Consider the following 22588-nt stretch of genomic DNA (forward strand, 5'->3'; position numbering starts at 1 on the left):
TATACGGTGATTCGTCGAATTTCGTCAATTACGCCCGTAAGGTCAGTCTATTACTTGTAATTCTAGATTCGGTTCTGAATTTTCCGGCTTACTGTCTCATCAGCAAAAGATTTCGTAGTCACGTACGACAGTTTATAAATCTTCGACATTAGCCCTTTAACCACGCCGGAATGTTCGAACACGCGGTCCGAATGAGATCTAGTTTCACAGTTATGAGTTTGAGGTAACTCTGAGCTAAAATAAGTTCGTTTTCAATAAATTTACTCCCAGAAAACTCAGAAATGCGCAGTTTTTCTTGCCTTTAGAATTCTTTGGGACGAATATCAAATTCAAACAAAGCGCGAGTTTTAGGTTTTTTCTAGACCTGGGGCTTTTCGATGGGCTTTCTATACGTTCAGCGCTCAGTTTTGTTAGTTAATACCTAATCGTTGGAGGTAAGCTTCCTTGGTCGTATGGGCTCATCCCGAAATGTGGCGGTTTGGAAAATATCCGTGTATGATTTGCGTGCGAATGAATTCGCGAGATCGAGGTTGGTATATTCAGGCGAATTCGGCGCGCCAATTGAGAAATTTGAGGAGGAATTCAAGGTTGTCTATGAGGCAAGCAATAATCTGGTTTTAAAGATGACTATGAAGTCTGATGTATCGCGTTGTCGCATTAGATATTTCAAACAATGAATTCGACATTGGAGGAGACGGTTTCAGGGGAATTCGAGAGTTTCGCTTGGGACCCATGAAAATCCATTAAAGATTCAAGGATACTACAGTTCACGCCGCTTACCTCGTATTATTTATATATAAACGGTGCTAATCATACCTGAGCAATTGTGCACTAACTTCAATTTAACAACTGTGTATCGTTAAACAGTGTTAAAGATCGTTAAGGCGGTCCATCACTTAATTCTAAAGTAAAACGAGTATGGTTTAAATCGGGAACCGGGAAAATTTCCGCTGTGATTCGACGTAAAAACTTTCTAGAAATAAGAGTGAAATGTCAAATCTTTGCATGAGAATATATTTTATTATGCACCATTACGATTTTGATATGTATAAAATAAACGTCATTATAAATGCTACATATAACTATACGTGTATATATATTTAACAGACGACAGTGTCATCGAAACCCCATATGACGTCATCAAATGATGTGCAGTGACAGAAACTTGCGTAAGATTAGCGCAGAAAACACGTTCTCCAGGTGTGGGTTATAAATGTTTCGATCAAATCTAGAGTTTGAATTCGTTAATTTCAAATATTTCCAAGTCTATCTTCTCCATCACTGTGGAGCTGCTTCTCTGGTGACGTCATAGGAGGAATAAATGGAGGCAACAATTATATGATGATTGTCTTATTATGAGATTACGTAATAAAGAGATTCTTATACAGGTTTTATCTTAATTTTCATCGATAAATGTAGAAAATTAACAGATATTTTTACTAATCAAATAAAACATAGTTTTTTAATTGATTAACATTATCAAAGCCATACATTCAATTCTTAAAGCAGAAACAGGGATCAGTGACTCTAGGGCAGGTCGAATTTGGCCCAGGTCAAAAACGCTGTGTGATTCCAGCTTTTATCTTATTAGGTGAAGTCAAGGCTGATACTTACTAACGAGATATTGAGTCAAGTAAAAACATATCATTGAGATTCAAATTTTTGCAATTCAAGATTCTTTGCATAACCATCATCTTCAAGCGGTTATATGTAGCTATCGTCGTAGTCTTCGAGTCCCGTTCCGATTTCAGTAACCGACAAATCCGCACCACCGTACACCGGGTTAACCCTAATATCCGGATCGACGAATGACGGATCGTGGAAAAAATCCTACAATATTGAAAGCAACCGGTTTAGAAATAACTCTCAAACTCCTTTCAGTGCAAGTACCCTACAATGCAGTGTATAATCCACCCACCCTATATTATGCCTTCCCAGTGGTGCAGTGTATCCATGCTATTATTGATTAGTTTAAATTGACATTGAAAAGGTGGCTGCATCTGTCAAACATTCTAAATATTATCAACTAATGATACACTGCACCTCAGTGTAGATACACAGCACCTCAGTGTAGATACAATATCAGTTTTCCTGCGATATTAACACACTGGGGTGGTATTTCCAACATTTTCAGACGATCTTTGGCATTTTAGGGTATGGAAAGCGTTGCTTCAACATCAGTCTTACCTTCATCGGGTTGTCATACATAGGATTATCAAAACCTCGACTGATATCGGCGGGCGGCGTATCCAAGGTTACGTCGACGTAGCTGACAGAGGGCGCCACGTCGTCGTCATCCTTACCGGTGAATTTACTGAACGTGATCAAATCAAAATCAATCAAAGGCTCGCCTCGCCTGAAAATAGATCAATAAATCATCAGAGTCAAATTAAACCCACACGACTGTGGTACTGTATCCAAGTTACACAATTTTTGTAAATCTACCTTCTCTTCATCAAAATAAAGATGATAAGACAAACGATAAGCAGGATGAATATAATCGCCAGTATGATTCCGGCAATTGCTCCTTTACTCAGAGTCGGCGTTGAATTGACTGTTTTTGAAGCCGATGGGGTTGAATCCGGTTTATGTAACGGTTTCCCAGACGTATCCATCACTATAGATTTGATATTGAACTTGTGTTGTCCGTCAAGATCTGAAACGAACGTTAATGTTCATGACTAGATATAATGAGTTTTCAAGGAGCTTTAAAGGAGAAAATTTCAAATTTCAGTAGATTTCTACTATGTCTACGACATATATTACGTCTGATACGCAGTGGAAAACTGTATATGAACTAATGTTGTTTTTATATCAGGGGCTCATTTGGACTAGTTTCAAGACAAAATACATGTATTATCCATTTTCAGAAGAAACCCTGATGTGATGGCCGTTTATCAGGGGTGGTATATCGGTAATTAACTGCACTTGACTCACTTAATACACGCATAGTTATCATACACACAGATGCGGTATTAACCTTTTCAGTGCCTTGTCACTGCAGTGCGGTGTATAACACAGCAACGACTGAGCTAGTATAACACACCACAGTGCTATGATATAATATGTTATTAGTTTTTATCTCTTAAAATGATGTTAGCACCTAGTGAAATATACAGTCAAATAAAGTTAAATATAAGTAACTAACGATACACCGCACCTTGGTGTAGATGCACTAAAGCAGTGCCTGTTGTTAAACACACAGGGGCGGAATTATCTCTCAGCACTGGAAGGGTTAAACTTTTTTATCTTACCATTGATCAGATAATCGTATAATTGCTTTGCGACGGTTTTCGATATTTCTCCTCCCTGATAATCGACTAGCACAACCACTAATCTGCCGTCCTTCAGTTTCGTCATACCGGACATTATCGATTTCGCATTTTCGCCCTAAGAGAGACAAAGAAATCTTATTGCCAGCTTCATATCAATTTTCTTCAAGGATTACCCCGGTAAGCTTTGAAGTTAGCTTTTATGCGGGCATGGTATCGAAACAATCTACAGCCTGCAGCCTTGAGGCACTCAATACATTTTTTCACCATTCCAATTTTTGATTGTCTACACTTCACATGTGCTTGGTTTTTAACTTTGACATTTTTTGCATATGTAATGAGCTGCTAACAACAGACATTTTATCAGCACACTTTCAAAAACTGATCGCCCACACTTCACATGTGTTCAGTGTTTCACCCAAGACATTTTTGATCGAAAATGAACTACAAACACCAGACATTAGAAATATCATCAGCACATTTCCAAAAACTGATCGTCCACACTTCTGCTGATCAATCAATACCCGCATAAGTAAATGGGAATGTACGAACCTTATTCAAATAATTTTCGTGAAGCATCGCGTGAAATTTACGCAAATTGAATCCGAGACCGAATTTCAGCTTCATTTGAACTCCTACAAAGACAGAACAAATAAACTTGAAATCCCCTGACAACCACGTTTGCAATCCAATTACATCATAGGCCAGATGAACTCGGAATTTTTCACATTTTCCGAACAACTTTTCCAAATCTTTCCGTATAATTTGCAATAACAAAATTTACGGTTATTGATCACTATCTGGACGGATTAAAATCAAATTAAAATAAAAACTTTTCATATCATTTCTCTGCATGAGTTCCAAGCTTCAGTATATGGCAAAAAATTGGATCCAAACATTTTTACAGTTATTTTTCTTCATTTATCTCCGCACATTGTCATGATTTCAAAAACTTCACAAATCTTTCACAATTTTTTCAGCAGAATCCATTTTGCGCGAATTATTCCACAATTTCGCACATCAATCTGCAGACCGTTGTTACCGAGTTCTACATACCGCATTGTCTGCAACAAGCTCCCACCGATTCTATCGGGCTGCTGCATTTCAACGCCGGGCACCGTTCGGCGTTGTGTATTTCGTCACAAATATCCGTCTGCACTTGCTGAAATTTGTGAAAACAAAAGATTCCCCGTGAATTATAGAATGAAAACCCTCTATACAGAGTCTGAAGCAGTCAGACTGCATCCACCCAGGCAGGGATTCCGACCTTTTTCGTGATTTCGCGCACCAAGACACAAAAAGCTGCAATAAAATGTAAAAAAATATCCTGCAACAAAAAGTTAGTAATTTCAGGCCATTCTACTAATCCTGAATACAGGGTTCTTACAGGTTTCCCAGTTTCATTTTCCATAACTTTTCCATACATTTTCAATACCCAGGTAATAAATTTTCTGCACCCCTAATTTACACATCGCCAACCTAGTACAGGCAATGTAGGCCCATTGTAAGTAGAGTCGAACCTCGTTAGTACAATGTCTGTGGGAAAATGAAAAATCATCTTACTGAATTTCGTATGATTAACCATTTGATAAAAACAAATCCATAACTACAGTAAACGTCTTACTTGGACACGGCCAACTCGGAATTTTGACGAACACGGACAAAAATTGAATCGTTTTTTCCGACATGCTAACGTGATTTCCTATTCCTAAATTCGGACTTCGCTTACCTCGGACCAATTTTGCCGGTCCCAGTTTGTCAGAGTTTTGGTGTACTTCAATTCCATAGGTATCCGAAATTACCATGTTCTACGAAAATATGCATTACCGAGGTTTTCTGGTTGTAAGCCGAACCGTACTGACGAGGCTCGACTGTAAATAAGTACTAATTATCGATACCAGAACCATTGACACATCCTCCCCCGGCAGGGATTCGAACCTGATGGCATCGAGATTGCCACGGCACGAAACCCTGCCATAATCGACCGAGTGCGCAGATACATGCGCAGTTCAGATGATGTGATTTTTAGCCAATCAGAAATCCTGTTTTATTTTAGCCCGGGTTTTCCCATTTATAGTTCTTCCTTGAAATTTGCCTCAACGATTATACAACGAGCAATCTGATTGGTGCCGCCAGTTTTCGTTCGGAAAGCTGCGCATGTACCTGCACACCCGGTCTACTGATGCAGGGGTTCGTGCCGTGGCTGAGTGTAGCGATGCCATCAGGTTCGAGTCCCTGCAGAGGGAGGATGCCATTGACAAAGTACATTCATAAAGTTTCTTTTGGAATAGGTTAGTAAGAGATTTAGCCATACAGCCTAAAATTCAAAATAGAAGGAAGATATCATTTTCAAACAATCTTCTGATTTCCCATACCATTTCTATAGCCATAGTCACGAGAAAAAAAAAAAAATTCCATAGCATTTCCAGGGCCTGGGAAAAGAATTCCCATTTTCGAAAAAACCCGTTAGAACCACTTCAAACTCGGACAGTCGCGAACGAATGAAACCTACCGCCGTTTGATTCTTACAGAAGCACGCCATGTTAAACATGTCGTCGCAACTCCTGTACGACGACCTCACGTAAACGCGACCGCGCGTCAAACGGAATTCTCCTTTGCCGTCGCCGACGAAATCATGGAACATCCGCGAATTATATTTCTGAAATTATACAAACGATTACTAGAACAATATAAACACGTATACATGTATGCGTATCATGGATTGTTTGGAAAAAAAGGGTATAGAATGCTGGCTGAACTTTTAATAAAATTATAATTACACTAATTAATTTTTTAACTGTTCAATATTTCTGTATTGTCTTAATTTCATTGTGAGCATCGTAAAGCTCTGTGTTTATTTTATAGTAAAGCGCTATTAAAGGAAATAAATTATCATTAACCCTTTCAGTGCTAACTTATTAATACCCTATAGTGCTGGAGATAATTTGAAAATTTTTTTAAATTCCACCCTAGTGTGTTGAATAACGGGAATACCACTATAGTGCGTCTACACCCCGGCGGGGTATATCGTTAGTTACTAATATTTCACTATGTTTGACAGGTGCTGCCTTTTTTCAAGAGAGATAATTACTAATTACTAAATATATCAATACATCGCAGTGCGGTGTACTAGCAAAATCTATCACTGATTTATACACCGCACTGCGGTGTAGACGCACTGAAAGGGTTAAAGAGATTATTATCATTAATCGGTGTGAATACCATTTTTTCAGTAGCCTGATTACTCCAAGCTCTAAGACACTGATCTATCTACCCAACAAAGAATGCACTGTATATATCAAAACCTGTACATCTGAAGATACTAAGTATCGAATATCGTAAACCAGCTTACCTTACCGCGGATATAAACCGTTCCTAAATACCGACTGCCCGATGTCTTCGAATGAATGTCGATGAAGAACGAACTGTTTTTCGGGAATACGATATTATCGTACACGCAAGGCACGGCTTCGTACGGTAGAACGCTCTTCTCGACGCAGGCGCCACCTAGCGATTGCGTCAGACACCAATTATCCGGATTGAACAGATTTTTCGGTTCCGTCCGATTGAAGCGTATTTCTGAAGATAGAAAAATAGATTCGTTCGATGAGATATATCAGAATCACCAGGAATTCTCAACTTAGTCAAAAACCTGCTTAATCCTGGTCAGTTCAATCATGTGTAGTAGCCTAAATTAGTATATCTACAACAGCAAACTTCTGTGCCTTATAACCTGTGCCCGGTTGAACAGTCATTGCTTAGACTTAAGACCAGTCTAAGACCAACTTAGTTCTATAGCCATCTAACAATTTAAGACCAGTCTTAAGATTTAAGACCACTTTTTGACTTAAGTCATAACCGTGCAACTGGCCCCTGGGCCCAGTTGCACGGTTGTGACTTAAGTCCAAAAAATGGTCTTAACTTGTTAGATTAACTATAGAACTAAGTTGGTCTTGGACTGGTCTTAAGTTGTTAGATTGACTACAGAACTATATTAATCTTAGACTGGTCTTAAGTTGTTAGATTGACTGTAGAACTAAGTTGGTCTTGGACTGGTCTGTATATTCTAATTTTTCATTGCGTGCAAACCTTTTCCGGGACACTCCGTTTTGCTGACAACCGTCCCCGGTTCTGCGAAACTCAGCGACGAGTCATTTTGTAAAACGAGTGCTCCGTCCATGGGCAGCACCTAAAAAACAAATAAATAACACTGAATAGGCAGGACCGATCAACTAATTGAATCTCAGTTATTTCTAAGTTGATACGATAATTTTCGTTTTCTGATGATGAGGTTTAGTAGAAATTGTCGCAGCCAGCTTATTAATTCATCAATTCATACTTACTAATTCAACAACTGTCGAATAGTTCTGTATATACACAACAGGTGGCGCATCAATGAAATTGAGTTTGTCGTTGGCGCAAGGTAATCTTCCGGCGTCCCAGTTCAACGGATTATCAGCGTTCGTATTGTGAATCCATCGTTTCCAGGCAGCATCGCTGTATCCTGAAATAAGTTCAACTCAAAATTTAAAAGTGACAAATGAAACCTGGATTCTTGGGATGTTCTTTCTGGTCATGCTCCTTCAGTTCAGTCACCATTTTTGGCGGAATTTTCCGTCACAAATATAAGTGATTACTACAATTGTGCCCGGCCGGTGCCACCACGCCGCAGTCACAGTTTGTATCTTTAAACTTATACCACAAGAAAATGGTACAACCAATTTTTAAAATTCTTTCAGAATTCAACGGAACTTTCGATAAGCTTTCATATTATAAGCCAAGGCAAAAGGGGCAACTTGTCTGGCAGGGGTTAAAAACACAGAAAAAAAAACCTGTGTCAGCAGGTGAAGTCGTGGAAGTTAGACCGGCAAAGAAAATGGATGACAAGCAATTTTCAGCAATGCTCAACTTCAAGTCAAAATACTCACCACACTGATTGATCAGCACGAATAAAACCACATGAGAAACGTCAAACTTCATTTTGAAACCCGGAAATACACACGCCCCAAACACCGCCGGTAGCGCTATTACTCGGTTGTGGACTTTGAATCCTCGGGGGCTCGGACTTACTTGTAGATGTTATTCAAAATAAAGTAAATGCTTACTTAGGCAAAATGGATCCCCAAAATCGACTAAAAACCATCGAAGCAAAGCAAAAAGTACTGTGATTGTGGAAAAATAACTTAATGCGGGAATCAATGAACTGTATTTGGGGCAAATATTATTATATTGAATTTGTTCGACAAACCAGGAAGTAAATAAAAGCACGTGGTCACATGGGGGCGTTTTGTTTACAGTAATCCGCGGTACAAACTATTGCGGGCAAATTCCGATTCTTTTAAAATATCCAAAATAGATTCTCACGGGTAGCGAAGACACAATAAGGAGCTATTACTCATTCGAATACAAGAAGATGCGAGTAAATTTGTTCGTCGAAATTTGTGAGTTTGGAGAAAACATTGCGCTATAAATTGTTCCGAAACTGCGCGTGCTGGTGCGAGAACAAAACAAAATGGCCGTCTTCGAATCGAAAAGATCGTCGAAGACGTTAATAGACGACACGATTGCGCTGTCATGTACTATCGAAACGGCGCAGTATGTTAAAGACCACACGGTAATGTGGATAATTACTGTTGTATCCGATCGGATTTGAATCGATGTGGATTCATTTCTGGATAAAGCGTCAATTCATTCCGTTCAGCTACTTTCGTTTTCGCGTCGTCGCAAATTCAATACACAAATTTCAATCAATATTTATTGCATGGGAATCAGACCAAGAGTGAGAGGGGTTGTGAGTAACCTGCTTTTATAATGGGGTGGTTGGTTTTACCAACATCTGAGTTAACAATTGTCAGAACAAGGGAAATGTTGAAAAAAGTAATGCTGGCAGGCGCTCGCCACTGGCTTCAAATTATTTTTCTTTCAGCATGTGTTCAGTTTCAGACTTGACTAATTAGGCCTAATACCCAAAAATGGAATAATTTGAAAAGATTCCACCCCAGTATGTTAAATAATTGGCATATAGCTTTAGTGCTATCGTTAATTACCGGTGTATCATTAGTTGCTAGTATTTCTCTATATTTGGTGCTCAGATTTCTACTAATAAATAATAATACTTAGGCCATCCGATATAGGCTTGAATTTGGAGACCCATAAACATTCGCAGTCTCTTAGTCTCACTGACAGCTGGTAGATTATGCTGTGGGTATTTTTGAATTTGGATTTTGATTTTCAATGAATTCTTCCTAGGAATATATGATAAAAGTACATCGCGGCCCGGTGACGGAGAACTCATGGACGGTTACGAAACGATACAGCGATTTCACCGCGTTAGACTCGGTGCTACGTATCGCCGGGTACGACCTCGATCTACCCCCGAAAAAGATGTTCGGTAACATGGACCGCGAATTCATCGCCGAACGACAAATCGGTCTGCAGGTACGTGGTGGTCGGCGGAGGACTGGAAAATTCGGTCAAATGTGGCGGTCATTTGCAATTCCAGATTTCAAACATTTACTTATTTCCATCGGCAAATGACTGGCTGATGTTATTTGTAGTAATAACCCACAATGTAAAGAAAGAAAGAACTAAATGAGCATTTAGTTTTTTCTTTAGGCTGCAGTGGGTTTTTTCTTCGAACTTAAAATCGAAGATTTAACTATACCCATCAAATTCAAAAGGGTACCGATATATGTTGCGATGACCAGTTATAGATTAACAGGGTTCTTAAAGATCAGGGAGATCCGGTGGTTCGAGACTTATTCATCGGGGAATTCTGACTCTTGAAAAAATTGTGAATTTGAATTTGTGGTGTCTTGTTTGTCTCGATGATGAGTGGCACAAGGAACTTCTTGTGAAGAATCAGCCCCTACTGAGGTTGTCTTAGGGCCCAATCGGGAAATTTTTGGTCAAGGGTTTTGGGAAATATGAGGGAATAGTGATCTCTGATCTGTTTATCTAGTCGGTTGTCTATAGTCTAGTTGATTCTAGTTGAAATTTCATTGAAAATGAACTTATTTTGACCATGTAGGCCTAATTAATACTGTTGAACCTGAGTTGTGATGCTGCGTTCGCAGATCTGTCAGAATTTCACTTGTTTCTATGTTATATTTTCAGGCGTATCTGAATGTTGTTTTATCGTACCCGCTGCTGGCGTCGTGTCACGCCGTGAAACGTTTCTTCGATCCACAAAACTATACGACTAATTTCCAGGGTATGAATAGTAATTAGTCGATTGAAATGTCACTTATCGTACTCGGGATTCAGTTCCACGGTTCTCTGTTAACCTCTTAGCCCACAAGCCGCCAAAATCCCCCCTGCCCATTATTCCTCAAGTCATAATCATCCAAACTTCGCCCTGACTCATTTTTCATCTGCTAGATAAACTGGACATCCAAAATTTTGATGGCCGACCTCATCAAAGTGTTTTTACAACAAAATAACGCTAAATAATGATGAAATTTCTGAGTGCTGTAGGGTTAAGTTCATTTTCAATGTTTTGACTCTAGCATCAAATGTTATCCAAGAACTGAGGAACTGGGTCATAAGCGATAGTATTTTTAGCTTCGTTTCATCAAATCTCCTAGTTCACTGTTGAATTTCTTGTTTTGTAGAAACGGCCTTACAGCACGTAGCGATGATATTCCGTTCAGAACCGACGTGGGAAGTCGTCGAACCGTTGACTGATATAGGTATTGTTTAACTCTCATTCCCCAGCGCACAAAAGGATACAATTTTAGCCGAAAATCAGAAACCTGCAGTTATAACAGGGTGGCCACATACCTGGAAATCAGGGAAAAAGTCAAGGAATTTTCTTTTCTTTTACGAAGTCTGGGAATTTTGTAAAAGAGCTTAGAATCAGGGATAAGTCAGGGGATTATGTCGAGATTGCTAGATTGCGCATATGATCAAACATTTTCTATGTTTACATATTTGACTGTGAGTGTTAATTGATTGGATTTGTAGCGGATCAAGTCAAGGAGAGAAGAAACAAGTCAAATAAAATTGGCCACCCTGTATAAGTTGATTGAAATTTAAAGACACTAGATCCCCTGTTTCACTCCCGGCAGTTTGGTGGGTTTGTGATGTACAACAAATCAAATCAAATCTACCCAATCAAAATTGGACAATCCCTAATTTAAGATAACAAAAAGTAACATTGGAAACAGACTGATTTTAAGTAATGACTTAACCCAAACACAACTGTCAAACTAGATCCAGCTAAGTAATTTTTGCTTCAACTGAACTGTTTATTTAAAGCTGTTGATATTTACAACTCTGTAATTCCAGGTTGGAGATTACGAAAAACGTACTTTCTCGTCAAACAAATCGACTGCCCGAAAGCCCAACACGTTTTATCGTGGGTAAGTCAAATATTTTCCAAAACAACAACTGATCGAATTTTAGTTTGGCGCTGATGCCAGTAGTTTTTTGAAACAATATCTTTGTAGTGCGATTACGGTCCAGACGCGTTTATTCCCGAAAAAGAAATGTCTCAAATAATGAAAATACTGCCAACCATTCAGGTATCTATATGTGCATGAATTTCGAAGAAGTTGCTTCCGTTTGAAATGAAAGAGTAAACTAAGCGCCATTGCTTGCTCGGATCTCGAAGTGGAGATGGAAAAAGTTGAAAGTTTTTTTTTCGGTTCTAATTTTAGCATCCATACATTCATCCTGTGGTGTTAGCTGCCTCTACGGAATCCGGTGCATTTACTATTAGGAAATTCCACGAGAACGGAACTTTACGAGATTTGATTTGTAAAGTACGTATTTTCAAGAGTTGAATTTCTTTTTTTTTTAATATATAGCTTTATTTCAGGGAAAATTTTACAATAAGTTATTTTGCTAAAGTCAAAATTGACATTAATAGCAAAGTTATAAATATTTAACATTGAAAAACCGCTATGTAGAAAAAAAAAGAATATTACAATTATTAAGGACAAAATAATAATACCCGGTAATAATAATGATAATAATAATAATAATAATAATAATAATAATAATAATAAAAATAATAATAATAGTAATAACAAGAGTCGAATCTTATTCATTTAAAAACTATGGAACTGCGTACGTAACGATAATGCTAATATCGCGCTCTTATTTTCCAGGCTAAACCGAAGTTGCCGTGCTTGAAAAAATACGGCCAGTTGAAACATTACGGTTTTCTGTCTTTGAACAATATCCGGTGTTTCGGTAAGCAGATTTTAGAAGCCTTGAAATTCCTACATCAAAAAGGTTTACCTTATGGTAAGTGAAATATTTGACGGCTCTGCGATGATGTCAGGACAACTGCCCCCCCCCCCCCCCGTTTTCTAGCTTAATTCAAACTTCACCGTTTTAAGCTTAACTTGAACTCAGATCTGCTGAAGTAACAGATCACTTACTATTGCACGTAAACTTATTCTTCGGTTTCCTTTGATTAGGTAAATGAACTTTTTTGACGAGCCATTGTAAAAAATGGGGGGCAATTATTGTCCTGGAAATTAACTGCTGGTATCGGTCACCAGAACCCAGGTCTACTCTAGAAAAAAAAAACAACAGTTTGAAAACGAATTTATTTGAAATGAGTTTGTTTTCAATTCACAAGTGTGATACTGGACCCAGTTCCACAGTTGTGAATACAGTTAACTGTGAGTTAAGTTAGTTCATTTTCAATGAATTAACTCGGAGTGTTATATCTTAACTCAGAACCGTGGAACTGGACCCTGAAGTAATAAAAACTTTGAAAGTCGGATATTTACGGAAGATCTTTTTTTCTTTCGTTTAAGGTCATCTGCACAGTGCTAATATAATCGTAGAGCAGAATCAATGTAAATTACTGGATATTGAGAACTGGTGTTTAGGTGTGCCTCCTTATTACAGACAGTTTATTACACAATTCAAAAAAATACAAGTAAGTTTTTACCTTAATACTACTGAAATATCCTTGACACTTGTTATTCCCTGGTCACATTATTTAAACATTGCTTTTGGCTTGGCATTAAAAAGCCTTTCAGCAGCATGTGTGTTAATTTTCATTCTTAAGAAGAGTGAAAATTAGTTAATTTGAAAATTTTCATGATGGTCTCTTTTCAATGAGCAGTGCGGTGTATAGAAAAATCAGCAATGGACTTAAACTAATACACCGCACGGTGGTGTATTGATTTAGTTATCAATTGCGTAGTTATAATGATCAAACATTTTGAAAATCTTTTACGTCAATTACTAACAATACATCGCACTGTGGGGTAGATGCAGAGTATAGCAGTATGCCCGTTATACAACGCACTAGAATTGATTATACTCAATTTCAAATCATCTCCAGCAGATTAGGGGCGTACTCTTTTATGACCTCCGAAGTCTCCATCCGAAATCTCCGGTTGGCTCCACACAAAATCCGAATCACACCACCTCGACAGAAAGGAGGTTTCGGACTCTCTAAAAAGTCATGTGACCAATAAAAGAGTGCAATTGGAGGCAAACGAATTCTCCCGATCTGATAAAAGAGTTCACCCTAGGGATAGGTCATCACTGAAAGTGTTAACAGTAGACAGCGTTTCAACTACTAATTCCTTCTTGCATTTTTATCTGCCTCTAAACCTCTAATTATTGTGCATTGTGTTATAGAGTATGGAGAGTATGGATGTGTATAATTTCGGTCGTGTTTTGTATGAAATGGCGTGCGGAGAACCGTTCTATACGGCGTCGTGCGAGACGTTCCCGCCGATGTGTCCGCCTGGCTTACGTGAGTCGAAATCCGAAGTTCAAATATTCGATGCATAAAATTTCAACCGCTGAATGAATTCCCTCTCAATTACGCAGACGTTTGGGTTCTTTAAAAAATTTCTCTCGATTTGGTTTCATTTCGCTAAATTATAACTCATTCCATGAGAACTATTTCTACCGATATTCTGTCATTACAGGAACAGTTCTGGAATCCATCCTTTCAACGGAGGCTTGTAAAAATGGTTTACCTACCGTAGCTGAACTGTTAGAATTACCGTACGTTGATATTGTTCATAACTAAGGTTTAACCCTTTCAGTGCATCTACACCGCAGTGCGGTGTATGAATCGGTGATGGATTTTGCTAGTACACCACACTGCGGTTTATTGATGAAATTAGGAATTACTAATTATCTCTCCTGAAAGATGGCAGCATAGATGTCAAACATGGTGAAATATTAGTAACTAACGATACACCGCACCACGGTGTAGACGCAGTATAGTGCTATTCCCGTTATTCAACACACTAGGGTGGAATTTTTCAGAATTTTCAAATTATCTTCAGCACTATAGGGTATTGATTAGCCAGCACTGAAAGGGTTAATGCCGGTATCTATCCGTAGTGTGGACTCTGCACCCAAACATTTCTGGTACTTTTTCGGTACTCTTCCGATTATTGTTTGTCCAGACTTTAACATGATGGATTTGTTTGTAGGTTTTTCGGCGACGTTGTTTTACCCGCCACCGATAAACCGGTGATGAAAATACCGACCAAATTGAAAGAAGTGATCAAAACGGCGAAGGACTCGCTGGAAAAACGTCTGAAAGATGACCAGAAGTTGGTAAGAATTTTTAGATAGAGGAAGACTTGAAATAGAGAACAACGTGGCTTGATCCTCGCTTGCCGCAGTAGCATCGAACATTGCCTTTCGCCCGACGATTAATTGTAGAATGTATGTTCGTATTTTTTCGAATCCAGGTGAGTCAAGTGAGGAGACGCTCGAAAGCCGAAGCCTTTCACAAACAGGAAGAAAAGAAGAAGAAAAGAAAGAGTAAACGGGTGAGAAGAATTTCGTTATCGGTTTCATGTTGAAACTTCAAGTCTAATTTATTCCTATCTGCAACAATAATCCGTTGCCTAATCACCAAATTATCATAGACATTGAGTTCGTAGAATACATGGACTAAGTTTCATACGCAGGACCCAGTTCCACAGTTGTGAGTTAAGAGTTAACTCTTGAGTTAAAGTTAGTTCATATTCAATGAGTTAACTCGAAGTCAAATCTTTACTGTGGAACTGGACCCTTGATACCAAAGTTACCCCTAATGGTAAATCCTCAACCTGAGTGACGACCAACCACCAAATAGTAAAAATGTCATTTCTGTAAAACTGGCAGCAGATAGTGTTCACAAAATCATTCACTTCATTTAACTGTCTTGTAAAAAGCTGGGCCCGGATTGCTAGACCACGTATCGAAGTTACCAGCAGGGGTAAATCCTTGACTTGAGCCACAACCACCATAATAGAAAAACCATGGTTATAATGAAAATTTGAGAAGGTTCCTAGGGATTATTTTGTCCCCGCATCTATGAAACGCGGCTCCGATATTTACTGCTGTAAATCTATTTGAATTTTGATATTTTCTCGAAAATTCCTCAAATTTGTGAATGACGAAATAGAATACAGTGTGAACCAAGTAGATATTGTAGGATAGAATGAGTATCGATGAATGAAATTCATAGTTTTTCTTGTTTCTGTCAATTTTCAGTCGTCGATGAACAATATCCCCGAGAATAATAACGGTACGACGTCGTCTACTAGTCCCCCTTCGACACCCGTTTCACCGACACAAAGTAAGTATCGAAATATTTACTCGAATCTTTACTCAAAATTTTCGCCGATCTATTTCACTATATAACTGATCACTTTTAGCGTAGCGTAGATATTGTGACTTTCTGAGGCTTCCGGGTTGGTAAGAACCAGGGTCTGCCTGGTTCCATTGCAGTAAGATTAAGAATCGGCTTACGAATACATCTTGAGACTGGTTTCAAGTTGTAGGCTAAAGCACTAAAAATAAGCTTAGACTGGTCTTAAGTTGTTGGATTGATTATAGAACCTAGATGAGCTTAGACTAGTCTAGGATCTAGTTTCATTTAAGCTAGAAGATGGTCTTTTGTGGTCGTAGATGCTTATGACCTGAATTAGGTTACGGCTCGGGTTCAGTCATTGGCACCGGCGCCCCTGGAGCACGTTTTTTCATCCATCTGCTTCACTTTTCTTGCAGCCAATAAATCTTGACCTCCTGTCGACCTCTCCTGCCACTTTATGTAAGATCTTCGTGTTCGTATTTCGTGTATTTGTCGTAACATTTTAATATTATGATATATCTATGTACACGATGTATATATGTATTACGCACTATTATCAGTAATCGGGTCAAAGCTTTTAAGCCGGTTTGGTCAAACTGGACCAGAGCAGACCAGACCCAGGCAGGGGCGGATCAAGGGGCACGTACGAGACTTGTACAAGTCTGTAAAACTTTTTTCGTTTTGTCAACAAAGATAATTGGTTAATTTCAGTGCTGGTGTACGCCTGATATTGCGTTTTCAGACATGAAAGTCTCCTTTTGGGATATGATAAGTCCTTCGAAATTGGCCTCTGTACCCGCCCCTGTCGGGTCAAATTTGGCTCGGTCACAGGACGAGCCTGACTGGATTAAGGATTAGACTACATGGTTCTAAGGATCGCGCCGTATTTTTTAAACGAAGATTTCAGCTGCTGATTTATTATCTGGATTTAATTTTGTTTGTTTATTTCTCTCAGGATAAAAATCTGCTCAGTACCGTATTTGAATATATAACTGTACGTATGGATTTTTCGATCGCTATTGAAACAGATTTCCGCTATAAGCGAACCGCTCGCCTCAGTACGGTTTACTCCGGGTTTACTCGCCCGACTCCGGGGTAAAATTCTATCTGAGAAAGAGGCAGAGTTTGCTGTATTTCACAAACTCTGACACCAACTCAGAGTAGAATTTTGCCTAGAGTCTGCCCAGAGTAGAAATCTCAATTTTAACCGCAGTAAGAGATAGGGTCGACTGTATTTCTCAAACTCTTACTCAATATTTGACACCAACTCTGGATAGAATTTTACCAGAACAAATTCAGTAGGAGACAGGTTCTACTGTCAGAGTCTTCTGAATTACGCAAACCTGTACTTTATATTATTTCATACCAACTCAGGGTATAGGATGTGCTCTATAAGTTTTGTTTTGCGTTTTTCCACATTCGAGGTCGTATGAAAAATAATGCTTGTGGCCCTTATCAGCCCCCACGCATATTTGATCTGAATTGTCAAACTTTACTGAGTGGGGTGGAGTCTAGTCTATTTGTAGTAGCGGTTTGAAATATGGAAAGAAATTTTATTTTTCATTCAGAATTCGGCGCTCGGCTTCTCTGCTTACCTGTCTCGGTGTAACACGGGTATCAAACTGCAGCCATCCGTCCTGAAACCAACCCTCAACAAACGGCCACTACAACCAGTTGGGTCTTGTCCCTAATTCATTTTCACTGGGGTACCCGCAGGGCTACTGTAGCAATCAAGGATTCCTAAAAGATCCAGTTCAAAATTCATCGAAAATGAACTAATTTTGATAACGGATGGCCTACTGCTCGGCATCTGGTGGGATAGCTGGCATTGCAGGTTCCCATTTATACAACATGGATACAAGTCTGATCATAGATTTGGAACAATGGTGATAAAGTATTGAATGTCTCAGGTACAGGTTCCTGGCTGAGGGCATGCAGGTTCCTCGCTGAGGGGGTACAGGTTCCTGGCTGAGGGGGTGCAGTTCCTCGCTGAGGGGGTACAGGTTTCTGGCTGAGGGAGTACAGGTTCCTGGCTGAGGGTGTGCAGGTCCCTGGCTGAGGGGCTGTAGGTTCCTTGCTGAGGGGCTGCAGGATCCTCGCTGAGTGGGAACAGGTATCAGGCTGCTGATTGATGCCTGCATGTAGACAGAGATAGATACAGATTTAGGCTCGGACAAAATTTCGCTTAAATGGCCGTAAAGTAGTTCGTTATATCATTAATAACCCACGTAACTACCCTCACATGCCATAGGCAGCATACTCTACCTGTGAGAGCGTTAATAAATCTTTGTCTGAGCTTAATTTCTATGAAGGTTGGGTGGATATGTACAGCGATTCAGATTCATTATTTCAATACGCCTAATATCTGTATGATTTTGTGTTGTATTTCAGTTTGAGTTTCTGTGTGAATGAATGTAGTACGTGCATCGTCCGTTCTTTTCTGTTTCTTGTTTTTCTCAACTCTCAAATTTCTCGGATAAGACGATTAGAAAATTGGCAAAATGGTTCTCTCTGTTTAGAAATGAACGATTATAAATGGCCAGCCTCTTAAAATCGATGTTTCTTTTTTCCTGGAATTGACTGCTGGTTCAACATCTGGTGGTTTAGCTGCATGTATTTGGTTCCCTGGTGACTGTTCAAATGAGAACTGATTTATGAATTTAGATTGAACTGATTTATAATACCAGGCCCGGGAGAAAAACCATTTTCCTCAATGTTTGATTGTATAATTGCGCCCTCAGTGTTCCTGGGGAGTCAATGTTCAAAGCAAATTTTATCTATTTTCAGATTCTGCGCCATCGCCGACCTCCAGCGGCGGAATACCGACTCCACCTCCTCCACCACCCGCTACACCTGCGGCACCGGTACCGCCTCCACCCGCGCCAACTACACCGACCAGTCCACCACCCGTCAGCGGGGGTGGTAGGCATCAACTTCTGTCGTCGATCAGCGGCTTCAGCAAATCCGGTTTGAAAAAAGCGGTGACCGTCGATAAGAGCGCTCCGAGAATATGATTCCAACTAACGTTCGAATTTAGACCTATATTTCCAAACGACATTCGAAAAATATTTCTAGATTCTAAACGTGCCGTCAAAACGAGTGAAATAATACATCGCGCGATCGTTGCTCGTATTCAATTTCGAACGCAAAAATCGATTGAGAAAGTACAATAGAACTCGATTAATTCTGATTTACCGATTCTGATTTTCCTTTAATTTCTGATGAAATATTTTGTCCATTCAATCATGTTAACTCATAATTTGGATTTTGCTCAATTCAAAGAAACACAGGCAGTCTATAGTCATCGGAATGAAGTGAGTTGTAGCTGTAGATAATTCTTTCCCAAAAAGGGCCTTACTTACCGAAGGATCCAACGCACCGTATAGTAGGGTTAATGCTATAATGGTTAAGTATATGTCGAACAAATGATATTTACCAAATTGTATTTACGACCAACACAGAATGTTTCAAAACAGTGTAAAACTGCTTGTCATCTTCCGAAATCAATTAGGAAGCAGTGATTTGTGTTTTATTTCAGCCATTGTTCAAGTCAGACAATGGTAATTGATTGATTAATTGAAGCGGTTCTAAGACATTGCATTCAATGGTATTTGGACTTCGAGTATATATTTTATAAAATATGGTACACACTTAAAGTCGGTTAAGTCGTCATAGTTGGTACGATGTTGATGACTTATCCAAATGATGACTTGTGCTTAGATAACTCATTGCGAAAATACGAAATTGGGATTCAAAATTTGAGACATTTAAGCAACATGACGTCTTAACCGAGTTTAACGGTATATATCATTGTATTGACTGATATTAATTGATGATCATAACATAATACATCGAGTAATTTTGATTTCTTATAACGACCAAAATGTCTCTTGCTGTTTTCATTAAGAATACATACAACTATCTTTAACCTTATTGTGCTATAAAGAATGTATATGGCTCTAAGCTAATTTTTTAATTGGTCTGGTTTTGTAAGACGGATTTTCCATTTTGTTTGCACAGCCATACTTAATTGTTTACGAGGCCTAGATTACAGGTTTTGAAAAAACAACCTGCTTGTTACGATGTATTGCGTTATATGATATCATTGTTTAAGTATTATTAGATGATCCTGGCTGGTATTGAGATAGTACGTACCATATACTAAACGGGCCAGGGCAAGTTTTGATTTGAGCTCTGTTACCCCTTTCAGTGCAGTGCCGTGTATAAATCAGTGATGGACTAAACTAATACACCGCACCACGGTGTATCGATTTGATTATTGATTAGTTAAACTTTTAAGTGAAATATGGCAGCATCTGTCAAGCATAATGAAATATATATCACCGCGCCGCAGAGTAGATACATTTTAGCAGTATGCCTGTTATTCAACACTCTGGGGGTGGAACTTTAATTATCTCCAGCGCTAGAACATAAGATTCGAAAGCTAAACTCAATTCTGAGTTAAAACTGGTCTAGAAAACAAACCCCTGTGCTATGTGCAAATTATATGTAGTGCCAGTAGACTTTGGTTGCTCGAGATTATTGCTCAGATGACCCATAATCGCTTCGACGAGCCTCGTGAGGTTCAAGGCAACCAGTAGAGTATATTGCAAGTGGTTCATGATTAGATCTGGGCGTGGTGTTTTCACATTTGAGTCCAATTTTGAATTAGTTGGTTTATTGTATTTGACTACCTCACCCCATATGGTATATAAGCAGCTTAGCCGTATGGGAGAAGAACACCAGGCCTCTAACCGATCTGGGAACCGAATATTCAATTCGTGAGACTGGTTCAATGGGAGGTATCCTGTGAAACTGACCCTGGGCCCATTTGTGTAGTGTGGGTATCATTTTAAATCTAAGAGTTGTGGTTTTTTTCTAGCTGGCAGTTTATATTAGTCAGACACGCTTTATTCGGATATTAAGTATACTTTCTACAAACTATGTTGTGTCCATTACTGTCCAATGTTTTATCCCTGAAGCGTTGAAATTGATACCTGCGAAACTGGTAACTTTTATGTGGAATTAACAGAGCTTTTCCAGTGTTTCTTCCTGAAATACCCCATAGAAATGGGTGCAGTTTCATGAAAAAGTTTTAATCTTAAAACGGTCAAGTTTGAAGAATTGTTTTCCTCAAATATGAAATAGGTAAAACCTAAAACTTTTTTCGTGAAACTGAGCGTAGGACCTAGTTTCAGTGTAGCTTAAGTTTGGGGATGGTTAAAATATTGAAAAATGAACTAATTTTAACTCTTAGAAGTCAAACATAACTATGACTGTGTAGGACTGGGTCGAGCGAGGCCTGTGGTGTTCGAAACACTGTATTCTTTCATTCCATATTACAATGTATTTAATCGAATTACGTATTAGTACTTTAATCAGTACTTCATATTCTATGTTTGTTACGACTGACGAAAATTTCCGGTCAGAAATATATTTACGATTAATTTACCATTAAACATTCTTTACTATCCAGGAATATCCAAATTAGGAACAGTTTAACACTCATACACTGGATAAACTTTGATACTCACAAGAGCAAGCTTTCACCTACATTCTGTAGGCATCGTCAGGCTTAATGTGACGTCATCAGATGTTGATGTGACGTCACAGCCGGATCTCGTCAGCTGGTCTGTGAAGGCTCCCGCGCGCCATCTGCTGCCTTAAGGATGTTATTCCATCCAGGGGGTAGAGCAAATCTGATGACGTCACATTAAGCCTGACGATGCCTACAGAATGTAGGTGAAAGCTTGCTCTTGTGAGTATCAAAGTTTATCCAGTGTATGAGTGTTAAACTGTTCCTAATTACGATTAATTTGTACACGTTTTTTCATCATCTTCTCGTCGATACAGATCGACTGGGTCCCGTTTCTGGGTCCGATGAAAGCGGGCCCTAGGCTCCGATTTGACAGTTGTATATGAATTTTAACCCTGTGTGAGTCGAAATTAATTTAAACTCTCTTTTCTGGACCCAGGTTCCACACAACTTCTCTTTATTCTAAATGCGTTCACTTTCACTGTAATACAAACCTGTTTAAGATGTCACGTCACTTAAAGCCCCGAACACACTATGCGATTTATCGCACAAATAGATCGCTATTTGTGATCAAACAGATGGCTGCGTCCAGCAAACTTAAAATTGTGGATGTTGTTGCTGGTCATTGATTGGTTCGATTTCGAGTGGTTCGCGGCGAAATTCGTATCTCACGGACACACTGTGCGAAAATATCAAACATGTTTGATCGGTGCGATTTTCGCATGCGACGGATCGCACGCGAAAATCGCCTGCAGCCGACCGAACACACTACGCGAATTTCGCTGCGAAATCTGTAATCGCAGACGCTGTGCGAATAAAATCGCATAGCGTGTTCGGGCCTTAAGCCGTTGGATTAATCGGCATATTCATCACCCCAACTTGACCGCATTTCAGGTCTCGAGTAAAGTTAACCCCTTCATTGTCTACACCGCAGTGCGATGTATAAATCGGCGATAGGCTTTATTAGTGAACCGCATAATCATGGTTTATTGATGTTATTTAGTAATTAGTTTGTATCTCTATTGAAAGATAGCTGCACCTGTCAAATATTGTTCAATATTAGTTACGAATAATACACCGCACCGCGGTGTAGACGCACTATGCCCATTATTCAACACACAGGGCTTAGCTCAAGAGTTCCGAAATTAAGTGATCCATTAATCGAACCCGCAATTGTGGAATACGAGCGAAGTAAATTGACGC

General features: G+C 39.2%; 2 protein-coding genes across 3 annotated transcripts; one reads left to right on the top strand and one right to left on the bottom strand.

Moving 5' to 3' along the window:
* Positions 1–1029: 1029 nt before the first annotated feature.
* On the bottom strand, positions 1030–8278 carry LOC141901612 (protein amnionless-like). Its single transcript, XM_074788960.1, has 11 exons — positions 8201–8278; positions 7616–7776; positions 7362–7461; positions 6625–6851; positions 5785–5931; positions 4329–4434; positions 3825–3907; positions 3255–3390; positions 2446–2656; positions 2188–2356; positions 1030–1830 (listed from the first exon to the last, which is right to left on the bottom strand). Exons 1-11 carry the CDS (start codon positions 8250–8252, stop codon positions 1705–1707), a joined length of 1518 nt encoding a protein of 505 aa, XP_074645061.1. The 5' UTR covers positions 8253–8278; the 3' UTR covers positions 1030–1704.
* Positions 8279–8784: 506 nt separating this feature from the next.
* Positions 8785–21344, top strand: LOC141901247 (PX domain-containing protein kinase-like protein). 2 transcript variants are annotated; one of them, XM_074788361.1, is made up of 15 exons: positions 8785–8886; positions 9522–9710; positions 10389–10485; positions 10886–10963; positions 11562–11635; positions 11723–11797; positions 11933–12037; positions 12386–12524; positions 13046–13170; positions 13884–14001; positions 14180–14258; positions 14696–14822; positions 14960–15040; positions 15750–15834; positions 18637–21344. In XM_074788361.1, the coding sequence occupies exons 1-15, from the start codon at positions 8785–8787 to the stop codon at positions 18861–18863; spliced, it is 1701 nt and encodes a 566-aa protein (XP_074644462.1). In that variant the 3' UTR covers positions 18864–21344. The 2 variants fall into 2 exon arrangements, with proteins under 2 accessions (XP_074644462.1, XP_074644463.1); XM_074788362.1 differs by lacking the exon at positions 8785–8886 and adding an exon at positions 9051–9063.
* The last annotated feature ends 1244 nt before the right edge of the window (positions 21345–22588 follow it).

This window comes from Tubulanus polymorphus, chromosome 3 (genome assembly GCF_964204645.1).
Source record: "Tubulanus polymorphus chromosome 3, tnTubPoly1.2, whole genome shotgun sequence".
Classification (NCBI taxonomy): Eukaryota; Metazoa; Nemertea; class Palaeonemertea; order Tubulaniformes; family Tubulanidae; genus Tubulanus; species Tubulanus polymorphus.